The sequence below is a fragment of the Hyperoodon ampullatus genome, assembly GCF_949752795.1.
Source record: "Hyperoodon ampullatus genome assembly, chromosome: 12".
Taxonomy (NCBI): domain Eukaryota; kingdom Metazoa; phylum Chordata; class Mammalia; order Artiodactyla; family Ziphiidae; genus Hyperoodon; species Hyperoodon ampullatus.
This window is the reverse complement of record NC_136925.1, coordinates 76,986,749-77,002,505: the sequence shown is the minus strand read 5'-3', so window position 1 is coordinate 77,002,505 and position 15,757 is coordinate 76,986,749. Positions and strand designations below refer to the sequence as shown.

The 15,757-nt window shown below is 38.8% G+C and overlaps 1 protein-coding gene across 1 annotated transcript in view; it reads left to right on the top strand.

Annotated features, from left to right (window-relative positions):
* Window positions 1-15,757, top strand: part of IPCEF1 (interaction protein for cytohesin exchange factors 1) — a gene marked incomplete at its 3' end in the record, with an annotated part of 85,832 nt that overhangs the window by 57,750 nt on the left and 12,325 nt on the right. The window contains exon 8 of the mRNA XM_079716745.1: window positions 5,736-6,108. Coding sequence (XP_079572871.1) covers window positions 5,736-6,108 — 373 coding nt within the window. The remainder of the gene's footprint in view (window positions 1-5,735; window positions 6,109-15,757) is intronic.

The window sequence follows — 15,757 nt, the reverse complement described above, 5'->3', positions numbered from 1 at the left end:
GGCCCATTGGCCAGAGGTCAAAGATTAAACACAAAAAGGGGTAAAATCAATTTTAGAAATTCAAACTTAATCTTAGTAGGATGGCTCTGGCACAGTTGTTTACTAAAAGACATGATCTTTTGATACGTGTACTATGATAAAATAATAGAAATGCTTTCAAGTGAGATAGTTGGATGAAAAGTTGTTAGTGAGTACATATACTTACAAAGAAAAGGTAGAAAAAAAATTCACCCTCTGTCCTCAAGATGCAAAACATTTTCTTAAGTTCTATGGTTGAGCACTTAACTGACTTTAAGATTTTTCTAAAATTAGATTTTACATTTCGCCTCTTGTTTTAACAGTTTATCTTCTGGCCGTCAGTCACAAGGCAGAGGGGCTGTCCCGCAACCTCTCCTGGGCCTCCATGTTGTTTACCCCTGCCCTAGTTGGGGTTTGCACTAGCTCTTGCCCAGGCTATTTTGAAATACCAGCCTCTTTTTTTTTTTTTTTGTCTCTAATCTCTCTCTCCTCTTAAAAAAACCACTTCCAAATTAGTCTTCCTAATGTGCAGTTCTGATAAATTGATTCAACAACAAAAGACCTTTCTGTGAATCCTCATTGCTTATCAAATTAATTCTCAATTCATTGGCTTGGTATTTCAGGACCTTGGGTTTACTTCTAACTGCCATGACAGTCTTGTTGCTGATTCCTTCTTTTTCAGCGGCCCAATAAACTGCCCCCTATTTCCCGAAAGCTTTCCAGACTTTCCTGCTCCTGTTCCTATATTTACAAAGTTTCTCCACTTGCAGGAACCATTCACTCTCACCCCAATTCCGCCTTCTAAATATCTTTCAAGACTGGTTTAAATGTGACTTCTTTCATTAAACCTTCCCTGGTCCTCTGAGACAGGAGGATCTTTCCTTCTTCTAAACTCTTTATATTTCTGTAGTGCATTTTCTGGGATACTTTTTTCATGGTGTTAGTCTCTGCCTTGAATTATAGATTTTGTGTATCTGGTTTATTTATCTAATTATTAAATTCTTAAGGTTAGAGGCAGTATCCAATATCTTTTTCTTTACCCGCAACATCTATGACCTTGTCTAACACATATTTGAACCTAATTAAATATTTATTTAATGGATTGATAAATGGGCAAGTGGGTGATGATTGTGACTTCATCCACTTCCTCCACAGATCTGTAGCTATACAAATATTCCCCCATGTGAATTAGAAAGTTACTTTACACTTGTCTAGTGATTTCACTTGGCTTTGAGAAGGATGACTTCATTCGACTCATAAAAGTCTCATCTTTTACAAATGAAGAAGTCAAGTGCCAGAGAAGTAAATAGAACTATCTTAAGTAACCTTTGCAAGCTTAAGTTTACCTTTTATTATGAATATCTTTTATGTTCTCTCATTTGCTCTTTTTGATCATCTAAGTCAGGCAGACAAACCACTGACAAATTTGTTTTTCTGTATCAACCACGTGCCAGATATTTTTCAAAGAAGGGGATGCTGAACTGAGCTGGACAGCCTCTTCCTTGGAGCATCTTAAGTTCTAAGTTGAAGAAAAGTCACAATAATTTGTAATTCAAACAGTCTCAAGTACTGATAAATGCTATGAAGAAGCATTAACTGGGGCAGTGTTCTAGGGAGTGGCTGGGGTTGAGGTTGGGGAAGATGTTGCTTTGCTTACGACCGTCAGGGAAGAGCCTGCTAAGGAGGTGACATTTGATTTGAGACCAAAGTGACGGGAAGGAGTCAGCCAACCCCACATCCACAGTGAGCTTTCCAGGCAGAAGGAACCAGAGACGTGCTCAAGGAACAGCAAGAAGACCATGTGGTTGGAAAGGAGAGGGAAGGGGAAGTTGAAGGAGATGTTGCTGGAGAGGTAGGGAGGGGTCCATGTGGGTTGTCTTGGCTATAATGATGACTATGGGTATTCTACTCATGATGGACAGTTACTGGAGGATTTTCAGCAGGACAATACTATGATGCATTTTCTGCTTTAGAAATGCTCTAGCTATTGTTTGGTGGATGGACTGGGGTAGGGAGGGGGTGGGTAATGGTAGAGGCAGGAAGTCAGTAAGCTAGGACCTGGAAGTAAAGTGGTTTCTCCAAGGCCATTTGGATACTAAAGATTGGAGTGAGGAATGGACTGTCTGCAGCTCATTGACCAAGGTCATGCAGAAGGCCAGTGACAGAGGGGGCAGTATACCGTACAAAGTCTTCGGGTTTTTAGAATAATGTTTCTACTAGCATATGGTAGAATTATAAACACAATACCTCCTAGGGCTTAACAGCAATTGGTTAGTTTGTTTTCATTAATATGGCCAATGGAAGGAAATAACAGCTGTGTACTTTCCTTTTTTCTCATTTGGTTGTAGTTTGTTTAGTCTTAAGTTATTCCTGTATTTTCTTTTACTTTTTCATATACTTTGACTAATGTTGCTTAAGATTTATATGCTGACTCACTCCTTTCTAATTACAGGCTTTTGGTGGCCATTTTCAACTCTTTTTTCCCCATGTTAAACTTGTGTTTTAAAAACAATTCAAAGAAAAGAATTTTAGAGCTAATCAGCTTTTGAACTAAGCTTCTTCAATGAATAAAAATCTCTTATACAGAAAATGGAGAAAAGCAATATTGATTTTTTTATTTAATCATGTACATACTCTCCTCATTAAAACTAAGATTTTTTGAATGTCTTTCATTTTCTCATTAAAAAAATAAAAATTTGAAGCCCAAGTGTTCTGAAATAAATGAAACAATGTACAATTATTAATGTCTAATAAATAAAATAATTTTATTTGAGATTCTGAGAATACTTTGTGGGAGTATTTGCACTGCAATCAGTAATGGTCACCCCTGGATCCCAGGATTAGGATAAATCATCCATAGCAACTTTACAGAGAATTTCAGGGTGCTCCTGAGTAAGAGACTGAACTGCTCTGAGCTGTTTGCCTTCACATAGCTGGTTTTCTAGACCAGTCTTTGTAGCATTAATTTATTACCAACTAGCTATTAATTTATTAATTTACTAAGGTCAGGCACAAATGCAAAAAAATGGAGATGTAAAAGTGATTAAAAGCAGCCTGCTCTCAAGTAACTCACTGAAAAAGAGGAACAAATCCATCAGCAATCACAGTATTAGTTGACAGATAAAATGATACTCTACCTGGTGTGATAGAAATAAGCCCAGGAGCACAGGGAAAAGATACCTACCTTGCCCTGAGGCCACTGGAGAAGGCTTCCTGGAGGAGGTGGCCCTTGAACTGACCCTTGAAGGATGGGGTTGTGTGAGCCAAGCAGGGGTGGGCTGGAGAGGAGAGACTGTCGCTCCTTTCTACCTTCATGTGATTTGCAGTGGGGAGTCTTCTGGGTATGTTACTTGGATGGTTCATAGAAGGCACTGAGCTAAAGGTTCTCTGTTTGACTTATGGCTATGAAGAGCTAGAGAATGGTAGAAATAATAAAGCAGGATTTAGCTTTATTAAACCACAGGGTTTATAAGGCACATTCCCCTATCGATCCTCTGTAACTGCACTCCAGGTAACCTTTGATTTGTGTCAATCTCTCTTCTAACAAAAACTCCCTCTGACCTGGTACACACCATCCTTTTCTCATTTTGTTTTTTCTTCTCTCTAGTTCTTTTCCTTATTCCTTTTTCTGCCCCTCACTCTTCTTTTCTCTGTTTGAAAATCAACTTTATACATGCTACGTGGTGCTAGAGAAAGTGGACTGGAAGCATTGGCTGTGTGTTTGAGGAGTACCACAAGCAGGAATACACTCCTCGGAAATTTCTGATGCTCATTGAATATGTCTTTCCTCAGTCTTTTAAGCAGAGTTTTGAGGTTTAAAAAGGCTTATGGAAAGTGCTGCAGCAACAGCTTTTTGCACAAATAGCCCATTTTGCTGTAATCAAATTACAGTAGTATCAGCAGGAGAAACAGGAAAAGCTCATGTTTGGTCTCTTTTCAGAAAAGGAAGCTGATCCCAGTGAAGCCAAGTTTTACTAAAATAGCTCACAATAGGGAACTGTGTCAGGACTGGGCCTGGGTATTTTTGTTAACATTTATTCCGTAGATCCTGCTAACAGGTAAACAAGTCTTGGCATTTATTTGGACAGTTTGGTAGGGGGTGCATTACCTCCTCTGGGTAGCTAGGGTTTTATTTAGTGAATTACAGATCTGGATCTCCTAGTTAAGTAGTCTGGGTGATTGAAGGCAGCTGGTTTGAAAGCTTTTTGACACATTCCTGAAAGGAAAGTTTTCATGTCATGCCAAATATATTATTATTAAGAAGATGTGTGTGCTGAGTTAGTATCTTAACTAGATGTTTTAGTGTCATGCTACTAAAAAGTGGATTTATTGCTTATTTGGCAATCCATGTCTAGCATGCAGCCAGCTAGGCACTCATCGGACACTTACTGACTTTTTCCATCAGAACTCAGAGCTTAGAACCTGCAAAATTCTTGGGCACATATTAATTTGGAACAAAGTCAACTATCTCGAGTTAGTTGCAGTGATGCTGAGGTTTTGGGGAGAGGAGGCTACTTTGCTCTTTGGCTTCTTCCCTCTAACAATCTCCTTCCTACCAGTTCCTCCACTCCCTTGGAGTTCTGAATGCTTGAAATTGACAGGAGTATCTCATAGGATGACATAATGAAACCAAACCAGAAAAAGCCTTCTCTGTCTTATCCACCATTGGAGATATAGGGTGACCCCTAGAGCACTGGTGTTTAGATTTTTTGAATTTTTATTGACCAATAAAATTTAAAAAGGGAGGAACAACATATAGTTGCCAAATCTTTATTTTGCTATGGAGAACATTAAAAAAAATCTCCAAAAGACAAAAGCTAATAGCTACCATTACCATTTTCCAAAAGAAGGCATATATTTTAACATCAAAATGTAACAAGGATAAAATCTCAGAATAAATGAAGTCCTTCCCCAGAGAGGACATTGGTGATGTTGCATTGATGTTTTCTCCATGGACTGGGGAAAATTTTGCCAAGGATTGGCATTCACCCTTGGATTGTATGTCAGGAGCTGCTTTCAGAAGATCCTACACCATCAACCCACTTCTCATAGTTTTTGGTTTCCCTTTAATGAATTAGGAGACTGCATATGTATTCTCATCTTCTTTGGTGAAAGTTTATTGACATTTTAAAATTATTGAAGAGTGAATGAGTTAACATTATTTCACTTAACTCTGCAGTTACGAGCTTATACTGGTCATGTGCTAAGGAACTGTGACACATATTTGAGGGTGTAAATGTATGTGTTGTACCCACATCACTGGTCTTCCACTCAGTTAATATTATTTTGCTTCCCGTCTGGCTCCAGCTTTTGCTTTCTCTCTCTTAATCACCTTTGTCAAGATTTTTTGCTCAATTGGTAAGAATTCAGTGAGAGATTGCAATCTACTTTTTGCTCAAAGCGTCCTTCAGTGTTCCAATGAACTCCTCAAAGGAGTCTTTTAGTTACCCGGAGAGCATTGAAGAGTAGGGTAATTCATGACATGGAGATTTTTCAGATCCTAGAGTAGTGAATTCAAAGTTATACAGATTGGTTTTGGAAAATGGGATCATAGTGTCTGTCATACTAGTATAAATACCATCTCTTTTTCTTTTGAATCTTTTATTATTGGCAACTTTTTGAAACGCTGGAGTACCTTCCGTGAAAATGAAAAGTAGAGAATGCTGACTTAATCATGATTTATTTTATTCTCTTTTGCTTTTATTTGTGAAAAACAGGCTGCCCAGCAGGCGTCTTCGTCTTCACCCAAATTGAATGAAATATCACGTTCTTTCTCTTCCATGGAAAACATAAAAAAGGCACCCAGCCGTTTGTCTTCCCCCATATCTAGAGAAGGACAGTCCTGGATGGACGTGGTTGACAGCTTGTCTGCCGCTGAAGACGTGGGACAGTCTGTGACATGCGCTGTGCAGGCCCGTTCACCTGCACCCTCGGAGGCAAAGGGTCGCAGGGCCCTGGAAACCAGCTTCGCCACATCAGAAAGTGGAATTTTGAACTCTTTATCCAGTGATGACGCTTCTTCATTGAGTAGCAACCTAGATCATCTTTGTGTCCCAGACAAGCCGGCTGGATCAGAGATGACGGATAGAGGTAAACCAAGAAACTATTTACTCTTTTTCGAGAATGAATATTTGTATGTGGATGTGGAATGCTAACGTCGATTGTAAAAAGAATGTTTAAAGTCACGAATGATTCAATAATTAAATGGTCAAGTGGGGCTAAGTCCAGGGGCTACTTCTGTAGAGGAGAGGAGATCACATGTAGAAAACTCCAGCTTCAGGACCATTTATTACCTGCTGTAAGTGTCACCAACCACATGCTTGCAACTATGAGATGTGTTCAGAAAAGAATGATACTTTTTCACCAATCTGAGGTAACACTTGAGTTTTTTGTTTTGTTTTGTTTTGGTTTGGTTTTGATTGGTCCCATGTGCTGTGCTCTGGAGCTTGTGGTGATTAGATCAACATTTTGCAGATGACATCACCACCATGGTTCCAAACATACGCAGAGCTACCACCTTCCCTGGACTATAAGCACAGATGAGGTCTGGGTCCTAGCAGGTCAGCTCCTGGGGGGCCTTCCTACATGGTGAACAGGAAGACAGACAATCTACGTGCACTTTGGGGGGCAGCATTAGAACTTTAAAACCAAAGGAGAGCACAGCTTATGTGTTTGAAAAAAAGCTTGTTAAGTCTTAGCAAATGAAAGAGTTTATTGGAGTATAGAAATGAAGAGTGTGAACTTTCTTAATACTCCATGATTGTTGGTCCTTGTCTTTTATTCAGACTAACTTTTAAAAAATGATTAGTTTTCAGTCATGATGGGTCTTTCCTGATGGTCTGTGCCTTATTCATTCCAGTGTAAAACAAGTTTACCTGATAGCAGATACTGAAAAATGAGAGAATGACGAGATTGATTTGTATTTTTTCAGTGTACCATTGAGGGGAAGTTGACTAGCTAAATTCCCATGATCGCCAGTCAGGGTGGCCTGATGACATAGGTGACAGCTGTCACCTCTCCCCCAGCCTAATCGGGGAAAGTTTCTTTAAGTTCTCAAATGTTCATAGTTACCCTATTAATTTGATATTTAGTATCAGAGTAATTTAGGCCAAGAATTACAACTACAGACCCGTGTGTCCATAGTCACTGCTCCCTGTGACCTTATGTGAAGATGCTTTACATAAGGCAACTCAACATAAGTTGAGTTACCTGCCTGGCCTCTGATGTCATTTTTGTTTGATACCCCTAATTTAGGCCAATTATCTACTTTACAATTAGAAAAAATGGAGTAAATGAAGTCATTGCCAAAATAACCTACTTTTAGAGGTGAATGAGGTAGGGGAAGGGGGATCAATATTGGACTGTACAGAATGGAAGGCAGTAGACTCAAGCTGGCCTCAGCTTTGTGCAGTGTTTTGATATGAAGATATTGGGCTTAATTTGTACCTCTGTGGAAGTATGAAATTGATGCAAATTTTGAGGCCGGTGGTGCAAGTAAAAAGGAGATAATTTTAGGTTCATCATAAGAAACTTCTTTTTAACATTGAGAACTGTTCAAAATTGAATAGGCTCCTTAGAAAGTAATGTGTTCCTCGTCATTGAAGGTGTTTACTCATTCTGAGACAACCATTTTCACTGGATATTATTACATATTGTGTGTCGATTACAATTTTTTCTCTTATGAAGATATACTGAAGAGGGAATTTAAGTACCTTGGACTAGATGGCCTCTAACTTGATACTTAGAAGATCCTTCCAGATATAGGCCTGGTGGAACTAAGGAAAATAATGAAGAGGATCATATCTATTATTTTCCTGCTAAAAACTCTGGCTTTAATTACTGGGCCATTAGTAGAACTAAAATGTTTGTTTCATCATGCACAAATACACATACACTCACATGCGCACACACACACAGCACCCCGGGATGAGGATGGCTTCAAAAGCAAAATAGAGAATAAAATTTCATTTGCATTCGTTCTCAAGAGATAACACTGCGGATTGAGTTTTCCTTTAGGACGAGTAACCTGATAGTCATGGGAAGGTGCATGCAATTCTTGTCCATGTCTAATGTCATTCTGGGCACGAGTGTGCTGCAGAGCCTGGCTGAGTACCAACAGCTCTTTTAATCTAAGAAGGAAGAAACCAGGTATTTTAAAATTTTGAGTTAGGTGCAGAGTGACCAACAATATCTGTATGCTTCTTCAAACAGCTTGACATAAAGGTATTCCTTGGAGTAGAAAGGAAGAGAAAATAAATCTATTTTTCCCCTCACTGATTTGTTGGCACTTGCCATATGTTACAAAATTTTTGCTGATGATTTTCTCCTGCTGCTGGGGATTTGGTTAAATTCCTAGCAGAGTTAAACTACATAAAGTCATTGCTATGGAAACAGCAACCCAGTTTTCGCTTGCGTTTGCGATGACGTGCTGTTGAGTAATCAGATTGAGTACTGTGCTTTTTTTTTTTTTTTTAACGTGTGTTTGTGTGTTGGAAAAGAAGGTAGCATTTCATTTTTGTGACTTCTAAAAATTATTATCTTTTTAGCTGCCAGCTAAAAAAAAAGAAAAGTGCAAAATTCCTGTGTTTGAAATATTGTTCAGCATTTTTTATAATAGGGATTGAAGTTTTGACATGGTCCATGACAGGAGTTAGGATTTTAGACTAAGTCCCAGTTTCAAGATGTGTTTGCTGGAGAAAGAGGCTTTTATCCTAGAAGAGATTCTTAAAGGTTAATAACTGAGCCCTGAAACAAGCAGACAGAATGTATTATAGCCTTCTTTTTATTTAGACAATGAGAGAAATATTTTACAGTTGGTATGTGATTAAAATTGTGGTTGCTAGAATTTTATACCAACTTTAAACCTTTTTAGACGTTTTTCCCCCTGCAAAGTAAGCTATTTAAACAATGCAGGGTGTTAATTGCATTCTATTGCCTTTCTGCATTGGGAGTTCCAGAGCTCTTCAGACTCTTCACTGAGTCTTTCCACAAAGTGTAATGGGGTTAAATGGAATATTCACCTCAGCTCAGTTTTACTCTATACCATTTCTTTCTTTAATGAAAGGTTATTTGGCCCATGACTCATGCCTGTGTAATGATGACTCCCACTAAAGTAGTATATTTTTTAAAACTGATGAACTTACAGTGACACATCATAATTACCCAAAGTCCGTAGTTTAACTTAGGGTTCACTCTTAGTGTTCTACATTCTGTGGGTTTAGACAAATGTATAACAACGTGTATCCATTAATACTGTATCATACAGAGTATTTTCACTGTCCTACAAATTCTCTATACCCCACCTTTTAATCCTTCCCTTCCCCAATGCCTAGCAACCACTGATAGTTTTTACTATCTCAATAGTTTTGCCTTTTCCAGATGCAAATTCATGTCATATATGAACAAAGATAGTTTTATTTTTTCCTTCCCAATCTGTATACTCTTATTTCCTTTTCTTGTGTTATTGTGTTGGCTAGGACTTTCAGTACAATGTTGAAGAGGAGTAGTGGGAGGGGACATTCTTGCCTTCTTACTGATCTTAGTGGGAAAGCTTCTAGTTTCTCACCATTAAGTATGAAGTTAGCTGTAGGTTTTTTGTAGGTATTCTGTATTGAGTTGAGGAATTTTCTTTCTTTTTTTAAAAAATTGATTACTTAATTTTATTTATTTTTGACTATGTTGGGTCCACGTTGCTGTGCGCAGGCTTTCTCTAGTTGCAGTGAGCGGGGGCTATTCTTCGTTGTGGTGCCGGGCTTCTCATTGCGGTGGCTTCTCTTGTTGCGGACCACAGGTGCCTACGGGCTTCAGTAGCTGTGGCTCGAAGGCTCTGGAGCACAGGCTCAATAGTTGTGGCACACGGGCTTAGTTGCTCTGCAGCATGTGGGATCTTCCTGGGCCAGGCCTCGAACCCGTGTCTCCTGCATTGGCAGGTGGATTCTTAATCACTGCGCCACCAGGGAAGCCGCCAGGAATTTTCTTTTTATTCCTTGTTTACCGAGAAGTTTTTTTTTTAAAATCACAAATGAGTATTGGGCTTTGTTAAATGCTTTTTCTGTGTCTATTGATATTATCCTGTGATTTTTTCCTTCTTCCTCTTAAGCCTATTGATGTGATCAACTACATTAATTTATTTTCAAATGTTGAGCCAGCCTTGCATATCTGGGATAATTCCCACTTGGTCATGGTGTAAAATTTTTTTATTCTTCAATTTGCTAATATTTTGTTGAGGAATTTTGCATCTATATTCATGAGGTATATTGGTTTTCAGCAATGAAATGTATTTGTCTGGATTTGATGATTAAGGTAATGCTGGCCTCATAGAATGAGTCAGGAAGTATTCCCTCTGCTTCTATCTTCTGAAAGAGATTGTAGAGAATTGGTATAATTTTTTCTTTAAATGTTTGGTAGAATTCATCAGTGAACCCATATGGGACTGGTGCTTTGTTTTAGAAGGTTATTAATTATTGATTCAATTAGAAGGTTTTTCAATTATTGATTGAATATAGCCCTATTCAAATCATTTATTTCTTCTTGTGTGAGTTTTGTTTCTTTCAAAGAATTGCTCTGTTTCAGCTAGGTTATTAAATTTGTGGGCACAGAATAGCTCATGGTATTTTTTTACTATCCTTTTAATGTCCCATGGGATCTGTAGTGATATCCCTCTTTTTCATTTCTGATGTTAGTAATTTGTGTCCTTTCCCTTTTTCTCTAACCAAAACCAAATTTTAATTTTTACTTTTACTCTATCTATCTAGACACTTGACATTTAGTAAGTATAGTTTACTTACTGAGTTTTTAAAGAATCCAAATCCAAAATTAGCTTGCTGTGTTTATTATGTATGGATATATGAAGGAGGTGAGAATGAGATTAAGAATGGAAATTTTGACCAAACCGTGAATGTTTAACAAATATGTTTTGAGGAGGTACTATATTTCTGGCTCAGTTGTTGGCATTTGGAGATGCTTCTTGAAGATAACAAAGGCAATAGCCCTCTTGCATAGAACTTACAGTCTGGCGCGTGTGTCTGTTTTGGCAGGGTTTGGAGACCATTAGCAGGTAAATAGAAGAACAGGATAATTTCTGGTAGTGAGTCAGTTCTATAAGGGAAATTAGGTAAGGGTATATAATAATGGAGGTAGGAAGAAGGACCTTTATTTAGATGACTGGTTGGGGAGGATCTCCATGAGGAGGCAATATTTGATCTGGGACCTGAATTTCACAAGGGAACCTACACATATAAACAATAGCTGGCAAAATGCCCCAGACAGAGAGAAAGTAGAGTATAAATGCTCTAGTACTGGCACAAATTTTGAGGTTCAAGAAACAGAAATAAATCCAGCATGGCTGGAGCAGAGTGGGTAGGGGCAGCATAGGAAGATACTGGAGAATTCAATAGCAGCTGGCTTCTGTGGCAACTCGTGGGTCCTTTAAGGTATTTGGATTTTGTTCTAAGTGCAATGAGATATTTTTGGAGGAAGTGAAGCTGAGGAATGTTTTCGTGTGGTTTTACATTTTTAAAAGATCACTTCACTGTATGAAAAATGGGTATTAGGAATGTAGCTGTCGAAATAGACCAACAATGAAATGATGGTAGCAATGGGGTGGGGAGCAGAAAAAATACACATATGTGGGATATATTATAAACATACAATGTAAGAATGTAAGATTCATAAAGGATTGTTGCCTGGTTTAGTCTATCCCTAGTCTTTCAACTGCACTGCCCAAGTACACAGTGGACATTCAAAGATATGTGATGGATGAACTTAATAAAGGGATCAAACGTGTGAGGGAAAGAGAGGAATCAAGGATGAGTCATTAGTTTTCCAGAACATTCAGTCCCCTGTGGCATGAAATATAATCTCAACTGTATAGAATTTTTATCACTCCCTGGGAAAAGGTTTATTAGTAGGGATATAATGGCCATGTTGACATATATAACTCTAAATGTGTACACTGAGGATTTCCTATAAGGCAAAAATAAGGAAATCTTGCAAGTAATTGTAGATCACACTAGATTATAACCATAGACGTAAGGACAAGAGAGCACCATCTTGAAAAGGTAAGGGCATTTATCTGCTCCAAACCTTCATTTTCTGCTTGTGAAATTGTACTGGGGTAACTTCTTCTTCCTCTTGCCTCACTGCTCTTGGCATGAAGTGCCCCTCATATCTTTCCCCTCCTCTTGACTCTTCCGTTTTTATATTTTGTGCTCATTTGTCCCCGTCATGGATCCATGTGGTTGATCGATCCAGCAGGTTATGGAGCCAAGGTTGACATATTTACCTACTGTGCATTGGGTTTGTATACTTGATTTTAGGCAGTTTCAAGCTTTTTTCCCCATTTATTTCCTATTCAAACTTCACCTCATAAATATATTTTAAAAAGAAAAACAAAAAAAAACCCTAACCAGGGCTTCCCTGGTGGCGCAGTGGTTGAGAGTCCACCTGCCGATGCAGGGGACACGGGTTCGTGCCCCGGTCCGGGAAGATCCCACATGCCGCGGAGCGGCTGGGCCCATGAGCCATGGCTGCTGAGCCTGCGCGTCCGGAGCCTGTGCTCCGCAACGGGAGAGGCCTCAACAGTGAGAGGCCCGTGTACGGCAAAAAACCCCACAAAAAACAAAAACCCTAACCAAATACCTTTTTATGTGCATGCCAATGTTTTTTGTCTTCTTAGGGTGTGAGCAGATATAGAAATTTTATGTCTGCATTAAATATTTCACCTAATCCAGGGTGCTCATATGATTGGAAGAATACATTTTGAAAACAACTGGAATCTTTGTTTTAAGAATGTAAAGCTACTTATTAGAATCTTAGGCAATGAGCTCAAGCTAAGATTATTTCTGAAAATCACTGCCACAGAGGCAGTAATAATAAAACAAAAGAAAAACAAACACTAAACTTCTCCCAATAGACTAGGTTTATTATTATCAATAAAAGCAATAATGCAGTACAAACATACTGAGTTGCCTTGCTTAATAGAAACATCAAATATCCAAGAGAAAATAGGTAACTGACAGGCAGAGAAGGTAAAGCAAATATAGGAAAACAAGGGAAACCAAAGTGAAATTCTTTTCCGAGTTACAAGAACACAAGTAAAAACACTTGCTTTATACTTGGATGCTTTCTCTGACTTTCTCAATCTGATTTTTCTCTTATAGAATTTCTTTTACTTGCCATCTTTTTTTTTTAGACCCCGACTTTGAATTCTCCATTTCTGTGCATTTATACCTTTGCTGTATACAGGGACCCGCCTATCATGATAGCGACTCTTGCCTTCTGCTCCAGATTCAAACTGGTTCATTATCCCCAGGTGCCCAGCTCAAATGCCCAAGCAGAGAATCTGATTATCCAGTCTGTGTTTTAGGTTGCTGACCAGCTTACGAATTTCCTCTCCTAGGATCTAGTGCCGTGTGGCCCTGTGAGAACAGAATCTGAGGTATAAAACCTGGGCACCTCAGAAGCAGAGGCTCTGGGTGGGGCCTTTTCCCTTGGAAGATAGAGTAGTGGTGGCAGGCATCTGAGCCTTGGCCTTGCCATCTACCATCTTGATGACTATGCATTATCTCATTTGAAATCTTCTTCACTGAACTTTATTCAAAAGAAAGTATATCAAATATACTTATAGTACAAAGAATAGTGTATAAGGCAATAAGCTTTAGGTCAGAACCTAGGTTTGTCTCTTTGTGAATTTGGTCAAGGTTTTTAATCTTTCTGTGTCTTGACATTCTCTCCTTTATATCAGGGTTAATAATACTTTCCTTGTAGGGTTGTTACAAAGGTAATGACAGAATGTTGGTATAGCAGTTAACACAGTGCCTGTCACCTAGTTAAAAACTAAATACATGATAATGATCTCTACCACCATCAACAAAAGCAGAAATAGGCAATCTGTCTCTCAAAATTATACTATGCTAACGTTCCTGCTTAGTAGTATCCTTATGGTTACAATAAGTTATCTGGATTTATCTTAGTTAAAAATTTAAATTTGTCTGTCATTATGATTGTAAGTCTCTTGGCTGTAGAGTTGTCCAAATCACTAATTAAAGGAAGTCTGTAGGGCTTCCCTGGTGGCGCAGTGGTTGAGAGTCTGCCTGCCGATGCAGGGGACACGGGTTCGTGCCCCGGTCCGGGAAGATCCCACATGCTGCGGAGCGGCTGGGCCTGTGAGCCACGGCTGCTGAGCCTGCGCGTCCGGAGCCTGTGCTCCGCAACGGGAGAGGCCACAACAGTGAGAGGCCCGCGTACCGCAAAAAAAAAATATCATCCCTTTATTGAGTCTAAATCATTAGATTATTGACCTAAGTTTGGAGAATGTTTACTAGTCTGACCCCTCCAGACATTCTGAGCCAGTCTAACAGAAGTAAAGGGTCACTAACATTTACCTCAAATTCCTACCAACTCAACAATATTGAGATACTGCTGCTTTAGAGCAGGGATTCTGGAACCCTCCCTTGAGGAAGCCAGATTTGTTTTAAAACTATGATATGGCACAGAGAAAATAGATGCTGCTTTCTGGACAAGTCTCACCTTTCTAGTTGTAATTTCAGTCCTTTTCTCTTCCAGTGAGCTGAGGCTGTTTCTGCACGACTAATTGCTGGGGAGCAGTCTAGCCTTGCTACTCAGAGCATGTCCATGGACCAGCACTTCTGACATCATTTAGGAGCTCGTTAAAAATTTAGAATCTCAGTGCCTGCCATCCCAGACTGAATGAATCAGAAACTGTATTTTAACAAGATCCCTAGGTGATTGTTTGCTTATTAAACTTGGAGAAGACTGGTCCAGAAGTGCATGGGCCTGCACAGTGTGGAATCAAACTTTTATTCCTAATTCCACACTGATTTTCATTTTGGAAAGATCACTTACTGTTTTCCAAGAATCTCCACATTTTTTCTCATCTATAAAATAAAAATAGTTTTCATCTTCCTTGGCAAAGAACTTGTGAGGCTTGATGCCTTATGTGGTGAAGGAAATTAAAGTCCTGTTATTTTATGTAAGAAGACTAAAATATGCACTTGAGAGGAAGGATAACAGTTGCATTGGAAACACTTGATTGTCAGACAAAATTCTTTTATTTTGCCACAAAAGACAAGGGAGATAGAAATAATTAACTTGGCTTCTGTTTCCAGAGGGAGAGAGACCAGTGGTCTTTTCTGCCAATCTTTTTTTTTTTTTGCTCTTTTTATAATCTGGTAAGATAAGGGAACAATGTAATGTTTCCTAATATGATATTAGAATTTAGAAAAATATTTACATAAGAAAGGTGAAATGGAGATTTAAAAAATATTACTCTATCGAGAAGCCTTTGAAAGGTACAGGGATAGCCCTGTAGGATTAGCCAGCCAGCGCTAGTCTTCCATACAGCCATTAGGAAGGACTGTCACCTCGGCTTGGGGTCAGGTGCAAGCTGTGTTTTCTTGTGTGCTTGTACCCTTGGGGTCCTTTTTTTGTCCTATGATCCTATTTATCATCTGCTTCCATTATTACTGGATGTTCATTTTATTGTCCTGTGAAGACCTAGGCACCGGCCATTAGCAACAGTAAAACAGTATAAAATCCCCATTTAGGTCATGGATGAGGTTAGATCACAGGTCTTTCCCATGAGTATCTAGCAATATGTTGTATATCTCTCAGATTATGATACAAAAAAGGCAAATAGGGGCAGGAATATGTGTATGGGAGGGAGATAATCTCTGATATTTTTAACTTAAAGGTAATATATATTGATTTAAATATATTA